Below are 18869 nucleotides of genomic sequence, written 5' to 3' on the forward strand. Positions count from 1 at the left end.
ACCTTCTTCCTGAACTCTGTCATACATTTTCATCTCCCACAAGCATGGTCTGGTTCATGCAATAACCCATGACTATGAATATCTAGATGCTGAAACAATTTTTTCCTTAACTTGTCAGTACATCCAGAAAAACCCATCTCTCTTACACAACTGACATGACAAGACCAAGAACTGTTTTAGTCATGTGATTTGACTGACATTTCCCATAGAAAAAACTAGATATTGTTCACATCTAATCTTTCTTCCTGCAAAGGCAGAGTGTTGCATTGCTGCTTGACCTCTGTCTTGTCAAACGGTGAATCAGAAACTGGTGGCGTTACACCAAAAAAACTAAAAGGCAAAACCAAAGTACATTCAGGTAAAGTATCAGGTAAAGACTCTAAAGCCATATTACATTTAAATTGCTTAGTGACACCACTCTCCACAAAAGGGATAGGACCCAAGCTATACACAATGCTGCAATAAACCCACAGTGCATTTCATCAGTGTCACTGCCATGCCTGCAGCATGGCCTGAGTGATTATTCAAGGTCATCTGGGTACCTGCAGCACAATAAGGGTCAGAACAAGCTGAATTCATGGAGTACACCCAGATCCACAGCATGTCCATGGGAGATTAACTCCAGAAAACTCAAGCCCAATTACAGCCTTATTGCAAAAGCAGCATTTTCTGGCAATGTTTAGTTCCAAACTTTCCATCCCCCATGGGTTAACTCTGGAAGGGAATAGATGATTTAGGCCTTCTGTGCAAAGTGACACAAAGACATTACATTTGATATTGCTCACTAGACTATTCCAGATGATTAAACCACATCGGCATAAAAGGAATAGATTAATATTCCAAAAACACTATTTGGTGTTCCATCTGAAGACTCTGAAGAATAATAAAAATCGAAGACATATTGGTATCAAGTAGCTATATTGATTATCTTCAACTGTCATACAAGGGGATGCTTTCAGAGAAAAAAGCCAAATTCACACCATGAATTCAGAAGAGCCCAATTTTCAATAGGTCAGGGGAGCTCTGAGATCCTGAAGCAGCTGACCACTTCCTTGAGAAACACTATAGTTAAAATCAACTGCAGATAAACTATTTCCTTTCACATGCTTTCCATTTTATACATGAAAGCATATCAGGGTTGGGGATAATTTCAAATTGATAACTAGCATCTAATTAGCATGGACAACATGCCAGCTGCTACTCCTAGTATCAGAAAGTCTTAGCATGTATTCTGAGGTGGTAGCACTATACTTTAAGCCATTTGAAGCAAGCAGAACTATCTTATGTGCCAATATTCTTCTGTGCTGTCTCTACTTGCTTTCAGCAGAAAACCTTGAAGCACAGGATTGCTTCTCAAGTGATCTCTTGCAATAGTCAAGTAACTTTATAATCACTTTTGCAGCTATTTCTTTAGGGTCACTATCAAAGTTTGATGACCATGAAGAAATGCTCTTAAGAGAATGGTTGAATCTGTGTTCTGCTCTAACACTAGCACTGATCCCATTCATCTGGTAGAGAGTGCCAAAGTCAGACTGGACTTACAGTGAACTGTTTGAGCTGTTCAAACAACAGTAGTGAAAAACCCCAATACCTTGAATGGGAAAGAGAAGTGTTTCTTGAGGGATAATCTGTGCACACTTCAGGAAACATTTAGGACAGTCTGAAACCTTTCAAGAGGTGTGACACTAAAACTAATTTTCTAAAGCAGGTTCTTTCTTCTGCTGGTTCACATGAGTGACAAAATCAGTTTTGCATTTTAGGAGGTGATTCAAACCTTTTAAGAGATGCAGCTCTTACTTTTCAGTGTTTTGCTCCAGAAAATACTTACATTTCCAAGGTCAATAATGAAACAATCTCCTTTGTTGAAGCTGGTCCAAGCCAGAGGGACTTCTGTAGCTCTTACAACTCTCCTGCCCTTGATATGCAGCAGCCTCTGAGCACTCAGATCATTAGTAACAACATGATTAAATCCAGAGGCAACACCACCTGCCTGAATAAAACAAAACAAAGCAGCCAGCTTTATTTCAGCTTGATTTCTGCAGTTACTTTTTTTTGCTACATATGAGGAGCTAGCAGTGGAAAAAATGGTTTATGTAGTGAGGTGCAAGCCAAACTAATGTGCTGTTTAAGGGTGCTGACCACAGACCAGACAGACACCACTGCTGCTGAACACTCAGGCATGAACCTTTAGCCAAGGGAGCCGATGTCACCCTCCTTCAAAGGGTTTTCAGATAAAGAAAGTGAAAGCACAGGATTCACAGCACTCTCCAGCCTCCTTCAGAGGGTGAGGCAATACCGAACCCCATTGTTACGACAAAAGTCAAGGACTATGGAAAAGCAGAGAAATATGCAGCTCCTTTTGCAGTTTTCCAAACTTGAATTTCAGAGGTCCAGGTGGTTTTAATCCCTAGATACATGTAGGTGGATAGATAATTTCACAGCAGCTCCATAATTTTATGAAAGATATAGCTGCAACTTAAGAGTCAACCTGACGAGGAGTACCAAACCAGGGGAAGTGAGAGCAAACAGCTGATTTACAATCTGTGAGTGTAAATATAAACATAATCATGTAAACTGGCTTGGATGTCTGCATCTCCACTTCTCTGGGAGACCCAGACCTTGAAGCTGGCTCTTAAAACTACAAAAAAAATATTAAAATGTAAAAGTTTGTGTGTGTCACTGCCAACCTCGCTCATGAAGAGTTAAAAGCTTGGTTGTGTAGACAGAAGTTACAAACATTCATAATGGGGAGAAAAAGGCTGAATGAGCCATGGATCCCAGAGTTTCTACTATGGAGATATTTTCAGGAAATACATTACTTTATTCTTAAAAAAGAACCTACAGGTGTTGAAAAAAAAAAAGTTACTTTTCAGCTGTTCAGCTTCTGGAAGTGACACAAAGACACTGACACCAAGACACTGACACCGTACCTTTCCAAAAGCCGAAATTATTCCAAAAAAAATTTGGGAGATTGTTTTATCTACTTCAGAAAAAAACTGCAGTAGGACTACAAAAGCATAATTTTTAGATTGAAGTGAAGTTCTGGTCTTTCCTACTCTATTCACATTTCTAACCACTTGGGTTCTGCATTTAAATAAAAATATTTGGTCTGCAAGACAGAAATTTTCTCTGTGAGATTTAACACCTCCCAGACACAGAGTGTCCCTACTAAGAGCTCTTAGACACACAACTATGACATTTCAGGACAGCTTTATTTTGGGGAAAAAAAAATTGGAAAAGGTATCCACATATCAGAAGTGGCGCTGACAAACAAGCTGCTGCTTTCTGTACAAACACTGGGACTCCTACAGTTTAAGATGAATAGTTCAGCTCTAAACTCACAAAGCATTATTAAAATATTTTTTAAATCTCCATTTACAAAGAAAAACATTTGATTTTTATGTAGGGAGAAATGTTACATACAAATGCAGAATGTATTCTGACAGACTCTTTACCTTGTACTTAATTCCTCCTTTGAAGTAACCCACAAACTCAGTAGACTCATATCCTTGAATTTCTCTACTCTGCACAGGCTTTCCTCCTAAATAGTCATCCATTTGAACAGCAAAGATAGCTGCAGCTGTGCTTTCATCCTGGGTACATTCTTTCCCTGAAATAAGAGGAAATATGTCAATAAAGTATTATTGTAATTTTGAATTCTGTTGGAGAAATTATTTCTGCAACAACTGGGCACTGCCTTCAACAAGTGGTATAACCCATGTTTATGTGGCAACAAAGCACTGAATCATAACCTTGATCACCACCAAATAACATGATCTTCCTGACCATTTCTTGACTACTTGTAGAACTGCATTCATAAGGAAAAAAAGAGTAAAAATACTGAAGTTCATCTTCTCTTAGAGTCTTTGAACAAAAGAATAATTTTATTTGGTTTAGCATGGCAAGTGTCAGCCATAATTTTTGGACTTTTAGCTGAAGTTCAAAGAAAGAAAGGCCATGTTAAAGGACTGTCTGGATAGTAAAACATTTATTCTAAGAACAACTCACCAAGCCATAAAACCAAAATAATTCAAAAGCAGTCCTTTTGACACTATAATGCAAGAAAGATATTTTGCCTGGTACAGCTGGGAGAAAGAAAAGCAGCTTTGGGGCTCAGATATTTGTTTCATGAGGTCACACTTTGTTTTGTACCTCAAGGATTGACCTATTCCCAAGACTGTGGCAAGATAGCCTCTTGACCCAGTGTGCTGATGCCTGTACAAGCTGAAAATAGGCTATAAACAGGTATATTAAACCAAAGATTTTAATCTGTGCCCATACATTTAAGCAGTTTTAATTGTTTCAAGAAAAGCACAAACAGAATCAAGTCTAAAAAACCAGGCTTCTCAGTAACTATAGAAGAAAAAGGAAAGGTGAAATCTTCCATCTGGTTGCAAATTACTCCATGCTATGTTCAATATGCTTTCTCAGACCTAAGGTACCACCTTAGAGTTGGTGGTAAAGTTTTGGAGGTTTTAGGGGTGTTTTGGTTTTTTTCCTAAATGAGGTAATCATATCCATTAAGACTAGATCTTTCTAAATTGTTACTTAAAATTACATAATAGGATTCAGGGTTAAAGCAAAATGGTTTTTGAACTGAGTCAGAGATAAGAACTACTATCAGACTTGGTCTCATAGCTGTTATGCAATAAAATACTCAGTGAAACTCAAAAAAAAAAAAAGTCAGGTTAGCATCAGTCTAAGCATAAGTTACTCAAGCTTGTATGAAAACCAGATATGCCTTGCAGTCTATGGCACAAACAGCTATAAATAAGCCAGAGAATAAAGGAAAGAGAACAAGTTTTTACCAAACAGATCCTGGTTCACATGGATAGATCTATCTTATGACTTCATGTCTGGGGACAAGGGTTAAAAAATAGTTAGAAAACACCATGCGTGATTTTATTAAAGATACTAAGTGGGGTATAGCCAACCTCACTCACAACAAGTAGTTTCATACTGGCACAGTGCATGCTGTTTCCATTAATGATTCAAGTTTCAAGTCCAGACAGCTCCCTTCGGATAAGTACAACTGCTAAGGCATCCCTCAAGTGCCAGTAGAGACAACTGAGTCAGGATGTCTGAGCAACCTTAGAAGTGGATACAGCTGCAGCAAAACAGATCCACGCTGATTGCTTGGCCATGCCAACAATGTTGATACACCCAGGTTAGCTTGCTCAGAAATTATCCAACCTCACCAGCATCTCAGTGTATGTGAGATACTTAGTAAGACAGTGGATTTCCCATAGGAAGCTTCAGCATGGCAGGAACAACTGTAGGGTCACTTCACCGGTAAGATGCCAGTCACAGACGAAAACTGTCAGCACATTGAGGTCACAGACCATATTCCCATGGTCCAGACCTTCTTTTAACCCCTGGGGTGTGCCTAGAGCAAGGAATTAGGAGAACTAATTTACCACTATGTAATAGGAAAATTTGATGTTGGGGGCCTTTTTTGCTGGTCAGACTCTGTTCACACTCACAGCCACTGTATGCAGCTGCCACAATAACATACCACAGATGACAAGCAGGAGTTGGACTGTGTCACCAAATGGCAAGGCCTTTGTAAGTACTTAAGACCAAAGTCTGTAGTGTTTCCCCCATCTAAAGAATTCCTTCTTTATATCCCAAAGTTTGAGTGATAGTGACTGATGCAGCTATCCAGAGACACTTATGAGAAATCTTCAGAAAGACCCTATTTGTGATCTTCCTGGCCAGCAAGTTATAGAGTCTTTGCTTACAAGGGAAGAGTTTGGTGTACATAACAGCAGTGTGAATCAGTTGAAAACCCAAAATGATTCTGTGGTTCTGAGTGTGACTGGCCCTCCCAATACACCTTGTTTGAAGTCCTGGTCTCCTCTTGCCATGAAGTACGCAGCAGTGCTTTAGATTTTTCTTCAGTGCTTCAGATTTTGCTGAAGTATTTTGCAAGCATTCCTGCTTGCAAAATAGGGATTTGCCAGCAGTGAGCCTCCCTGCTGCCACCTTGCCAGCTGCGCAACAGTGGGTGCCCAGAATCACCTGAAGCCATTTAGACTATCTAGATAGCACCAGATCAGCACAAAATATGCATCAATGTGTACAGCTAAAGCTCTTCAGTCACCAGCAATGAGGTTTTAACTGCTGCATCAGTCACTGTTCTACCTTTCCTTCCCAAGAGCTGCAAACAGTCCTTTCATCAATCCCTGTGATGAGTCTAGCAGACCTTCACTAAGACACGAGTAGTTCCAGCTTCATTAACAAAGGTCTACACAGCCAAACCCTGCTACTAATTAGCAGCACTGCTGACAGAAAAGTCTCTGCCAAAAATTCATTCACACTGCCATCTATGATTATACTCTTACCAAAGGCAGACACTACCCTGCTTGCCAGCTGGAAAACTCCGAAGACATGCAAAATTCAGCGCTCAAACATTTATGCAGGAACAATCCCAGCTTCATCTGCAACTATTTTTCAATGCATTCAAAAGTACAATGAGAACTGCAGCAACTCAAGCACATTAACATTAATACACGTATCTTTACGTGCATTTATTCAGATGACTGCCTAAAACACAGACTTGTTGGTGAAACAAGAAAAAAGTAGTAAGTTTCAGGCAGCTAAACAGCAACCACTTGTGGCAGGATGACTCTATGGCCAGAGGGAAGTCACATGAAACCACCAGGAGACAAGGAAGTCACGTAAAACACAACCCTCTGTCAGGCTTCAATTTTGATGTAAAGTGGGCCAGTCAAGGTGGAAGGCACAAGCCATCAGCCTGGTTCCAATCCCAGGAGGCTGTCAGATTGATATTAGAGGCTTTGAAGAATACTTGGTCTTTGCATGTGATCCCTGTAGCATCAGAAAGCAAAATTAATCTAGCTGGAAAAGGCACACCCAGACACTAACCAGGGCTACAACACCACAGGGAGATGGCCAAGAGAGGACATTTTCATCCAGATGGAGACAAAAGCAAGAAAACTCTTCATGTGAGCGAAGGCAGGATTTCACTCCAGAACCTCTGTCGGGTGCAGCCAAGAACTGACTAACACTTCTGTACATTTCCAAGCTAACATCACGAAGTGATCAAGTTCTCCCCTTTCTGCCATATCCCAGTGTCCCCACTTAGTCCCTCAGCATCGGAAGGGATGACGCCTGGCACCACCCTGATCCTTGGTGGCAGCCCCACTTCTGCCTCCGCCTCGAGTACCCCTCTTGGAAGCCTCTCACCCGCAGCCTTACGGAGAAGGGCAGGGAAAGCCCTGTCCGCGATGCCCTGGAGCCCTGCCAGCCCTTCAGCAGCAGGGTGGGCACTGCGGGCTGTCCCCGGCCCGCCCGCGGCTCCCGCCCGCTCCTACCGAGCCAGTAGTGCAGGCGGTAAGCGACGCTGGCCCCGCGGCGCTCCGTGCGCAGCACCAGGTACGCGTCCCCGACGAAGAAATCGCCGTGGCGGCTCGGGGGCACCGGCACCAGCTCCAGCCGCTCGACGCGCCACACCTGCAGCCCACTCTGCTGCCCGGCCTCGGCGAACGCCGGCGGGGGCCGCTCGGGAGCCATGGCTGGAAGCGCTGAGGTCGCGGAGTGCCCGCACGGCCCGTTTTATACCGCCGGGCACAGGGCGGGGCCGGCCCGGGCGGGTGCGGAGCCGGGATGCGCCTGTCCCACCCCTTCCAGCAGCTCCCGGGGCCGGCCTGGCCGCCCTCCAGTTAGGCGTTTTTAACACGCCTGTAAAACAAACTTACCCGGAGTGCCTTTTGCTTCCGTGCCCAGCGCCCTAGCAGGAGTGTTATAAAAAAATCAGCCATCCTCGCTGCAAACAGAGAACGTTTTTCTGGTCTAAAATAATAGGAGAAAACCCCAGAAAAGAAAGAAAAGTACAAGTGAGCTAATCAACTGTCCGCTAATGTTGTAGCATTGTGCTGTTTGCGTCTATAATTATCACATCTGCCTTGTATGAACTGCTCATACCAGACTACAAAGAGTTGTACATCTTGCACTTGCGGTGGAGAGCTTTTTCATCCCCGGCTGTAAAGGCACAGCACTGCTCTCATTCACCCAGTAATCTCATTTATTTTATTCAACAGTGATAGAAATCTCTCGGGGGGAGGGGGGGGAGGGAGGGAAGAGGAGGAGGATCTTTCATCTGGGATTCCAGATGAAGCCCAGAATTTATATGTATTTCCCTTTCTCAGAAAATTTAAATAGTTCTACTTCTGTTTTTCCAAAACTCTGAAGCAGCCCAAAAGGTTTTAAACCAAATTCCTACTTGTCTGTCTCCTTTATGTTTGGTACATCAATATGACAATTGCAGTTTTCATTGCAGTATGAAAATTATAGCAAATCACTGTTTCACATCTAATATTGATAGGCAGATGCAGTGCAAGCTGTCAGTATTTCAAAAGGTACATTTCAGAAAGGATTTTGTTTTGCTTCATTATCTTATCCACCTGGATGAGTTTTGAAGCTCATAATTTCCCCACTGGGTTGCTTTATCAAGTTAACACAAGAAGAGTGCAAGTATCCACCCGCAGGCAGATCAGGGCTCCCTCAGCAAGTGGGAGAGGCACTGCTAAATGCATCTAAGCAGCTGGAGACCAGCTTTGCTTGCAAAAAGTTAAAAAAAGCACACCACAACTAAGAAATCTGTGTAACTATCTTCCCATCTGCTCTTTATACTGTCTTGAGGCAAAAGAGGACCTTACACTGAGTGTACCCACTATCATCTCCCATTTTGGTGGGCAGCCAGTCATCAGTCTGCCAGACAGAGGTGCACAGGCACCCTCAGCTTTATCCTCCCTGTTAAAAAATCAAACTCTGTGTGCTGTGTTTTGTCTAAGGTCCAGCTGAACATGGTGCAGCTCACCTTCACAAGTTCATGGCCAAGCATTTTATCCCTCATTCTGCCTGGGCTGAAGTAAACCTGCTTGATAAACAGTATAATTCCCAAATAAAATACCTTTCTCAAGATGTTCATCATGTGAAGAAGAAAAATAAAATAAGAAAGAGTAGCCAAAAACTTCCAGCAGTTCCAATTTCAATATGGTATCAGAAATATTTTGAAATATTCAAAAGTGATTTCTCAAATTTGTCCTCACATTTATGCCAATTGTTCTTCTGTTCTTTTACTCCCTTAATTACACTAAGCAGTTTTTCTAATTGCATGCCTTTTTGCATTGTTGTACATTAGCTTGTTTCAGTCAGTGAGGGTAGAACTTACCACATACTCTATAATTGTATGGGTTTACTATTTCTTCTGAAGTTGTCCAGGTGAACTTGCTTTGCAATTGTGCTATTTTGCCCATACAGGAGCTCAAACCAGCCCATTATTATGCAGCTTCATGTCTCCTGTATGTTCTACTTGTCTTGCCAAGATAAAATTGTTCATGCACAGATTGCACAGAATAGGTTGGTTAAATTTCAATCTCCTTATTACAGCTTTACATTTTAAATCTACAGACTAAATACTGCTCTAAGCAGAATAGCTATTGCTGGCATGAGATACCTGCTGTTTGTTTAGCATTGACCATTCCCAGTATCACACACCAATGGACAAAGGTTAAAGACACAAGAACAGTTTAATTGTTTTGTCTCAGTGTCTGTGGCACTACTCAGACACAAAGGATGTTAGTACTGACAGCAGAGTTTTCTCATCCTGAGTTTGTCTTATTAGGATTATGTAATCACTTACTGGCTGCTGGCAAAGAAAACCTTGGATTGAAGTTTGTATCCATAAGTGCCAGGATATTTGTTTGCACTCTTCAGTGTTAATTTTCAACTGTTTGCAAATCTTGCTTTTGCAATCTCACTTCTAATGAAAGTTGTACTGTCTTGTCTTGATCCATCCTTTTTTTGTAGCAAAAGTAAGAACATTGTTAACATGACAGATTTTCATAAATTTTTAAATAATCAAGAACTTCCTAATATGGTCAATCAAAAGCGAAATTTTGGAGTAATTTTGGAGTATCTTAAAAATTTCACATTCGGAAAGAATATTTATAACTACTTTTTTTTCTATGTGCTTTTGCATGTCCTTTGACATAGCAATTGGAGAGCACTAATAATAGCATTGTTTTTGTGACTCACAAGTCCTTGGTCAAATAGTAATTACTACGGTCATTTGAAATTGCAATGTAGTGGAATTTTAGACTACCTTAAGATTTCAAAGAATTCTTTTCTAATTTACTAAAGATTATAGCTTGCTGACGAACTATGGCTTTCTCAGAAGGATGGCAAAGGCCTAGCACTGTTTTAGCTTTGCAGTAGCAAGGAGAAATAATTTTACATCACACTTTTTTCTCAGGGGGAAGGTCAGGTGTAGCAGTTGCCTGCTGTCACAGCCCAGGAACACAGTTATGGGGTAAAGATGCAGATTTCTGCCTGCTCAACTGCACCGTTTCAGGAATGGCCATCTTTAAATGCCTGTCTTTTTCCCAAGTCCCGATAGATCACACAGGGGTATTTGATGTTCATGCTCCTCATCTAGTCCTTGAAAAAGCAGATTCAAATATATTGAATTTAAAGCTTTGGTATGACTCAGGGAATTCAAGGATTTATGAAAAACTTTGCCATTTAATTTTGCTCACTTATTTCCTAAGTATTTTTTATATTGAATAAGGGATCTTTTCCCCCTCGAAGTATTGTTGTCATATAGTGCATATATGCAGAGTGTGTGCATACATCAGAATACCAGAATGCAATGTCCTGAGTTCTGATTTTTGTCCCAGTCAGGGGGAACATTCACAAAAACAGAAGGTGGTGTTTCCAGGTGAAATACACAAGGAACCTAAAAGGGCTCCCAGAAGTTAAGTCTAGTGTCTTTCCCAGCAGGAACAGCTTTCAGTTTATACAAAGTCTAAGGTTTAAGTCCTTCTACAAAGCCTGACTTAAGTTCAGGAGCTAACAATGGAATACAGGGGAGAGAGTATTTTCAAATGTCTCATGTGTTTCCTTCTACAAAGCTTATATCTTCTTCACCACAATTGGCAAATGCCTTCCTGAACTCTATAACCCTACCTAAACAAGGGGATTATAGATGTTTAGTTTTGCCTCTAGTTTCACATGACAAAGTTTCCTGTAGGCAGAGTATGTGTGTCAAAAGCACACTCTTGACCCAACAGTCACAGAAGTCAACCTCTGTTTTCATCTGTTCTGTTGCTGAATTAATTACTAATCAATAGTTATTTCAGATTTAGCCTAAATACAGTGTCAGTTTGAAGATCCGAGCTAACTTCTTATTCCAATATTCATCTAAAAAATAATGATTACTGATAATGTAGGAGCTGAAGGAGAATTTGACCATACACCTTTAAAAGCCAAGTTATCAAAACAAGCTGCAGAATTATGTTGCCACTTGCTAATTCTCTCCATTCTCTCATCATCCTTCCATCCTGTCTGTTAACTTAGCTTCTTCCACTGGAGAGAACATGCTGAAGAAAGACTGAAACCTAACTTTCCTCCTTATTGGCAAGGTTTGAGTTACGAGGCTACCAGATGAGAGGTATGAAAAACCCGGCATAAAGGTATGAAGTCCTCCTTTACCTTCAAGAAAGGAATCTTGTTTTAATCTTTCAAGTCCAGAGCAAGGAAAGGGCCTTTAGTGTGTAGCTTTGAGGCAGGTGTGTAAGGCATAGAGAGGGTAGGATCACAGCTACACCGTGTGCACCACTTGGCAACTGGCTGGCTCCTACCTGCTTAGTGAGCGCGGTCACTGCCTGTTGCAGTCCTTGTGCTGCCTGGACAGGCTGTGAGGGATTCTCCAGTGGTATCCACCATTCTCACCTGTGCAGGCAAGGACACCACATGCCCAACAGCTGAGAAGCTCTGACTCTCCAAATTCATCCTTCAGCAATGGGACTGAGTAGGGCATGTAGAAAAAGCGATCTGCATGTTGGCTTCCGTCAGAGAATCTAGGCAAACGTTTTTGACACTGGGATAGTGAGAGGTGCTAATTATGAAGTATGTTATAGCTCCCTGAATTTTTTTTAATGTTCTTCTCTTGAAATATTCAATGAGCAGCATAAATGTTTCAAGAAATTCTTATTTTATATTCATCTCAAGCCACAGTATTATACCATTATATTTTGTATTTTAGTAAGTCAGAGAGAGGGAATTGAAGCACTCCTTCAAAAATCACATATCTTCCAAAAGACAGAAGGTCTCCTTTATGTTCCTGTGACATGACATTTCATGTGATGATCACGAGATTAGATAAGAGTTAGAAAAATATATTCTCAGGCTCATCATTTTACCCGTCTTGGCTATCTAGGTAGAGAAATGTTACCATGATTCCCATCAATGATTAATCATCCTGTCCACATTACATGCTCATTTGGTCTACCAAAGGAATAAATCATGCTGTTCTCTACGTATCCCAGTAAGTTTCACCAAGACCATCCCACTGATCCTTAAGTTTGCTGTCTTATATTTAGATATAGTAGTCTCAAGTTTCATGGGGAAAATACCCAGCCCTTTTCAAGAAGTTCAAATTTTAGTGAATCAGTGTATGTTTATTTAAACTAGAAAAACTGAAAGGCCATTCTGAAGAAATATTCAGAAGTAATGACCATAAATTGAAAAAGAAGTAAAGACTAATGAATTATTCAGGAAGTTTAATTAAAACAAGACTATTTTATATCAGGTGATACATTTGATTATTGCTGCAAAGCCTCTTTCACACGCTTTTATCAATTTCCACAGTATTGCTGGGACTCAGGTGCATACTGCTTTGTGAAAAAAATATTGCAAAGGATTGACGGGAATTAAACACTGATTTCTGTATTTATTTATTTAATTATTTAGAAAAGTTTAAATACATAAAGAGGGCTACTATAAGGTAGTTACAGAGTTTGTCTGCATAGATTGATATTCTGTAAGTGCCAAGGAGTATGATTATCCATTTTGAATTTGAAAATACTGTAAATTTGGTCTGACTTTAATTTCCTAATGATATTTTGTGTGCTAAGAAGTGATAAGGGGAAGCTTCCTATTTCTGTTTTGCAGCTACAGGTTTTGATGATGGCTTAAATTATTTCTGAATACTTGGAAAACAGGGACAAGGAAACAGCCACACTTCCATTTACCATCAGTGCAGTAATTAAAGATAAAAGCATCTAAGTAAAACTGAGGAAGAGAGAAGAGGAAGAGAGTTTTACTCAGAAACAAGAATGCAACAATTTGAAGAAAACACAGTCATCTTCTGGACCCAATTATTAAATATTTAACATCCACTAAGGTCAAACTCTCTGACAAGAGGTCCTTAAATCTGTTGAAAATGTGCCTGAAATACTGGATATGGCAGTATGGAGAGAGCAGGGAACTCAGGGAAAACAATTTTCTTCAATCTGTATAAACAATCTGTATAAACCAGTGGCTCTTCTAGACATGTACTCACAAAGAGGGAAGGGGTAACAAATCAATAGAAAAGTGGTAATAAGCAAAATTGGTGGTAGTTATCTAAACTGAGGGAAGATCTCAGTTTAATTTATTTCATTGTGTTCTTAAATAGTAGATGTCTTCCTCATTATTTCCTTGATTCTAACTTGTCTGAGAAGGTTGCTGAAATAAATACAGAAAGGAACAATCATTTTTCAATGTTAAACTAAGATCCTCAGAAAAGGATTTTTTTATAAGTTTCCAGTTGCAGGTCTGTTTTGAAATAAAGTTATTCTGAGATAGCTTTCTGTCTTGCATGAAGACTATGTCAATGTATTTATGCATTTAAAGGTGCTGGGTGTGAAAAGCAGAGTACTCACAGCATGTGCATCTTATTCCCCCCCATTTAGCAAACAGTGCCTTCGAATTCTCACAGAAAGAGTAAGCTCATCCATTATAGCTGATTTCAGTGGTAGATATCCATGGAACAGGCCAGGTTCTCTATTCCAGGCAAAACAGTTGTAAGATTATTTAATGATGAATAAAAACAGGATTTAAGCTTCTTTAATATTTTAAAAATTTTTGGAATAACACAGTTCACTACAATGGTACGGCTGTTTTCTAAATACGGAGTAGTTCCTCATTTTCATCAAATGTCACACATAAACTTATCCTGGGTTTGGAAACCATGTATTGAAACTAACTTTTTTTAAAACACATTCATTGACAGTCACATAAAATTTGAAACAACTTCTGAAAGTGTGCATCAGTTTTTAATTCACTGACCATGAGCACTTACATAAATCACTAAGATACCTGAAGTAGAAAAGAAGGGGAAGAAGACTTTCTCTTTTCTGACGTTGTGAAAAAAGTCTGCTTGAAGGTTTCTTGAATTTAGTATACCAGCTTGAAAAAATAAACATTTTGAAATGTTTATTTTGAAAAAATAAACTGTTGAAAATATCCAGTTCTTACCAAGCTCATATAGGGAAGTGTTTATGCCTCGCATTTTTTTGTTAAGCACAAGTGTATTGTTATAGTTTCATTAATGAAAGTGGTTTTAAACTCTCCAAGAATAACACATTTGAGAATTATGAACTTTGTTACTGTGCATCAGCATTTATGTATTAACCAAGTTGCCAGCACAACAGTAAGATCACTAACAAAAGACCTGTCACAGCATTTTAGAGTTAATAGTCTCAGCACTGCTTCAGTTTCAACAGGGCAGAAAAGCTTCCTTGATCAGGCTTCCCCAATTAAATTAGTAGTTTTTAAGATCATCAATATTTATTGGGGATCAGCCCATTGAATGTAACAGATCTGAAAGCAAAGTTCTCTGAAGAACAAAGGCATCCATACATCTGTTTCTACATCAGAGGCACCAGATTTATAAAATTAACTTCTTTCTTTTCTCAGAGGTATTGAAAGTACACTAATTTGCCAAAAAGCTGCTGACATTTGCAATCCTGCTGAAGGCAGCTTCTAAAATTATTATTTCTTGGTAGCCCATGTTCAAGACGGGATCTTGATATTGCTCAACAGGTCTACAGAAAGATCTATTTTAAATCAAATTCCTGTTTCAAGAGTCTGAGACATACTTACTGGAAAAGGACACAACCTCTGTTTTCTGATTAGCACTATACCAAGAAAGCATAGAGGTGCCTTGACATTAAATGTTGACCAAAATAAAACATTTGTTTTGAAGTTGCTTTCATAAGTCTAAGTGACAACGAAAGGCATGGAGGAATATATTGTTAGGCTTTTTTGCCACTCATCAGGAGCAAGAGAGAAAGTCTGAAGAACACACATTTCCTATCAACTTAAGTTGATTAGTAAATCATACATGTCCCTCAGCCTTAGATGCCAATGCAATAGTCAACCTAATAGGAATCAATACACTTCCTTAGTGCCTTGTTTTAAGGAGCCTGTTATCCTAGAGAAGGCATGTCTTCAGGGACACAGTGCATTATCTTTGCAGACCCTGTTCTCCTGATTCCTCTTCCTATTTGATTGTCCACTGACAAAGGGAAGATACCAAATTAAATAAAACAGGGTAAAATGCATAACTGATTTGAAACAGTGAAATGTCCCAATCCTAGCTAGCATTAGGCATAACTCCCAGAATAAATTAATTTTCTCACTAAAAAAAAGACTTAAAACCTAATGTCTCTGATATTTGTCATCCCCTTATTTCCTTCATGTTAATAATACGTGAGAGACTGGAATGTTAATGGTAATGACTCAAAACAATTGGCCATTTGCAAAAGCCTCAGACTGCTCTGCTGATCTTGGGCAAAGTAACCACCCGTGTGCAGAGGGGGTGCACATCCACTACAGAGGCTGCAGGCTGCAGTTTGAGCCAGTTAAAGGAAGAGGCCAATAACAATCAGATCCTGCAAGGTGAGATAGTGTTTTTTATCATGCCAGTGTTCTCTCATAGATTATTGGCTCAGACATGGAAAATTCTCTTTGGGGAAGTACGGGGACATTCACACATAGGCCATAATTCACTCAGCTACGCTGATGAGAGGCAGCTGTAATGTCTTAGAAGGAGTCATAAACCATCAAAGGCCCCAAAAGTACACCACGATCCACAGTGTTACATCATGCAGTGTAAAACTCCTCACCCCAAGAGGAGGTACCTGGGCATTCCCACCAAACCTGAGAGTATGTTAACCAATTCAACTTTGTGTTTTGTGGGCTTTCCCCATCCCAAATGGATCAGGACTGCCACCATCACTCGTCAAAATTACAACCAAATCTTGCTGCTAGACCCACAGATGGTAAATATACACCTTTTTACTCTTATCCTTTCTTTCTTTTCCTTTATACATTTTCTTAAGTGTTATTTTATGCTTTTTTATTATAAATAAAAACCAAAATATCTACATAGTGCTTTCCACTGCAACCAAATTGTTCTAAAATAAACCCTACAGATATATATGTTTGTAAACATTGGTCATTCCGTGTCATTTCACTCTAATACACCCCAAGGGATCTATTATTAAAGTACTATTATCAAGTACCTGCCTTACCCTCCCTTTCTGGCATAGGTTATAACAAATACTGTATATACATGTGCTCCCAAACAGATCTACAGCTAATTCACTAATTCCAGAATAAGATTGTTGAACAGATACCAAGCAGCCATTAGCTTTTCTTCCAGAACAATAGTTTAGGTCTTTTCCCTGGGCCTTCAGTTTATCCTGCTAATTTAAATCCCATCTCTCTCCCTCTGTGCAATGCTCTGAGGACTCTGACATTTTCCTGTCCCATGTTTTCAAGCCTTCTTAACTAGACCTGCTAGAAGCCAAACACAAATCTTACCTGTATCCCACCCATTCCCCCTTCCTATATGACTTCTGAGAGTACATTTCTCAAATTTCTATTTCTAAAAATAAAATCCTAAACAGTACCACAAAAGAATGGTTGATGTCCAGTCTTACAAGACCTACAGCGTTGTGAAACTGTGATATACTGCATGATGCTAGGAAGAAAAGAAACAAAACCCAACAAACAACAGCACGCAAAACCCTGTCACAATAGTCAATAAATAAATTTATAAATTTTGGGCTCTTTTTTTTTCAGTGACATTGCAACAGAAAACTAGGTGTATGGACAGTGTGCTTGAAACTGCAGATATGGAAGGCACTTAAGGCTTTGTCCTTCCTGGATTCAAGAGAAGTATTTTCCTTGCTCCATCCAAGGTAGCCAAATGACGCACTTACACAGCTCCTGCATGACAGGGTTCACATTTTGCACAGGCCATGCCAGACAGCTTTTAAAGCTATAAACAGAGGGACGGAATCAGAAGGACGGGTGCATATTGTAACATTTGTTCTAGTACGGCCATTATATCCCCTTTCCTTCCTTGCCTTTTCCACGAAGTCAGAAAATTTCCTCTGTTGGGAACAGAAAAATCCCTTTGCTATCCTTTGATTTTCTCCATTTTTAGTTATTTTCACTAGTAACATTTTGTTATTTACTTTCAAAAGTACATAACCATCAACAAGAACAATTATTCACAGGAAAAACAACACACAGGAACACAGCTTTTTATGGCTCCATGTTTTGACATTCCAGTGGCTGTCAGGCGATTGTTTTTCTCCTATTCATCTCTCGAGATGAACACTCAAGAAACAGCCATCACTGCTTGACTAGCATTTTCTTCTAAGAAGCAAGTGAAAATAACCTGTTTCTCTTTATGAAGTGAAAAATGATAGTCAAAGAGTCAGTTGAAGAACACGTTATTACAGATAAATTTATTTTTCAAAGCACAATTTCAGTACAATCTGCATGACAGATACTTCCTTGACTTACTTTTTCCAGCTAAGAAAAGGCCTCTGTGGAAGAAAAGTAGCACTTCAATGTTATAAATCTTGATGTTTTAAATAGTTATAGACTAGAGTTTCTGTTTCACACACTGTCTGGTGGTTTGTAACTTGAGGAAATCCCAGGGTACTAAAACTAAGCTGGCTCTTTGTGAAAAGAACCATGTACATGCAACCTGCAGCCACAGCTGCCTTTCTAACTATGCACATCTCACTGCCTCTTCCAAAGCCCTCTCCTCATGACTCCACAGCTCCCTCTTCTTTTCCCAGTCTCATCCCTGCTTATTGTCCTTCACCATGCACAAAATTCAGGAGCACAGTCCCAGCACTTCCTGAGCTGTTATAGTGGTTGGTGTCAAAGGAAAAGAAGGTATTATTCTCATCTAAGTGAAAGGAGTAATCCCACAGTATTTTTCATTTGGCTTCACTCCTTTATTTAGCATTGCACAGGTCTCTAAGTGTCTTTTGGGATGCAGTTAGTACCTTATTTAAAACAGTCCCTTATTTAAAACAAATTAATATTTTTCTTCCTTATAGAAAGTGCAATAGTTCCCAATAGCACATGTTAGCTAACTGCCGTTGTGTTATTAAGGTAATAAAATTACCCCACTGTTATCAGCACAACATGATAAGGTATAATGCAGCGCTCAAAGCAATATTCAATGAAGCAGAGAGGTATCTAGCAGAAAATTATTTTTTCTGTTTTTTCCACTATATTAATTTTTATTGCGGTCAATACAAGATTTTTTTATTTTATTGCAGACCAACCTGCTATCTTTACCATCTTTTGTAAATCAGGTCTCAGAAAGATTTTAATAAATAATTCTTTAAATGCTAGATTTTTAATACATTGTTAAGTTGATTAATTTGTGTCTTTTAAATGATTTTGTTTCACAGGAAAGACATAAAATTTGGTATTTCAAAGGCTTAATGTGACAAAGATACTAACACTTTCAATAGTACTTAAAATTTGATGACGACCTGAATTCTCTGAGTGTATATGCTAAAATTTTCAAATATATGGGTTTGTCATGGAGGAAAGATATAGAAAAATGTCTTTTAGTTGAACTGGGGCATAAATTCATTGTAAAGAATGTAATCAAAGTTATAGAAGTATTGACAGATCTTAGATTAGAATTAGGAGTCACAGGATCACAGAATCAACTAGGCTGGAAAATAACTTTGAGA

General features: G+C 39.4%; 1 protein-coding gene across 3 annotated transcripts in view; it reads right to left on the reverse strand.

Annotated features, from left to right (window-relative positions):
* SCIN (scinderin) overlaps positions 1–18869 on the reverse strand; it is a 70139-nt gene that overhangs the window by 40276 nt on the left and 10994 nt on the right. For 2 of the 3 annotated variants that reach the window (XM_088056640.1, XM_088056642.1), the window contains 2 exons: positions 3456–3610; positions 1829–1990 (listed from right to left, as the gene is read on the reverse strand). In XM_088056640.1, the coding sequence (XP_087912766.1) occupies positions 1829–1990; positions 3456–3557 (264 nt within the window). In that variant the 5' untranslated portion in view covers positions 3558–3610. Of the gene's footprint in view, positions 1–1828; positions 1991–3455; positions 3611–7337; positions 7563–18869 lie in introns of those variants that run through there. The other variant, XM_005518835.3, reaches the window with a different exon arrangement.

Source organism: Pseudopodoces humilis, chromosome 1 (assembly GCF_049639895.1).
Source record: "Pseudopodoces humilis isolate 2021_Gansu_Grassland_sample_001 chromosome 1, ASM4963989v1, whole genome shotgun sequence".
NCBI lineage: Eukaryota > Metazoa > Chordata > Aves > Passeriformes > Paridae > Pseudopodoces > Pseudopodoces humilis.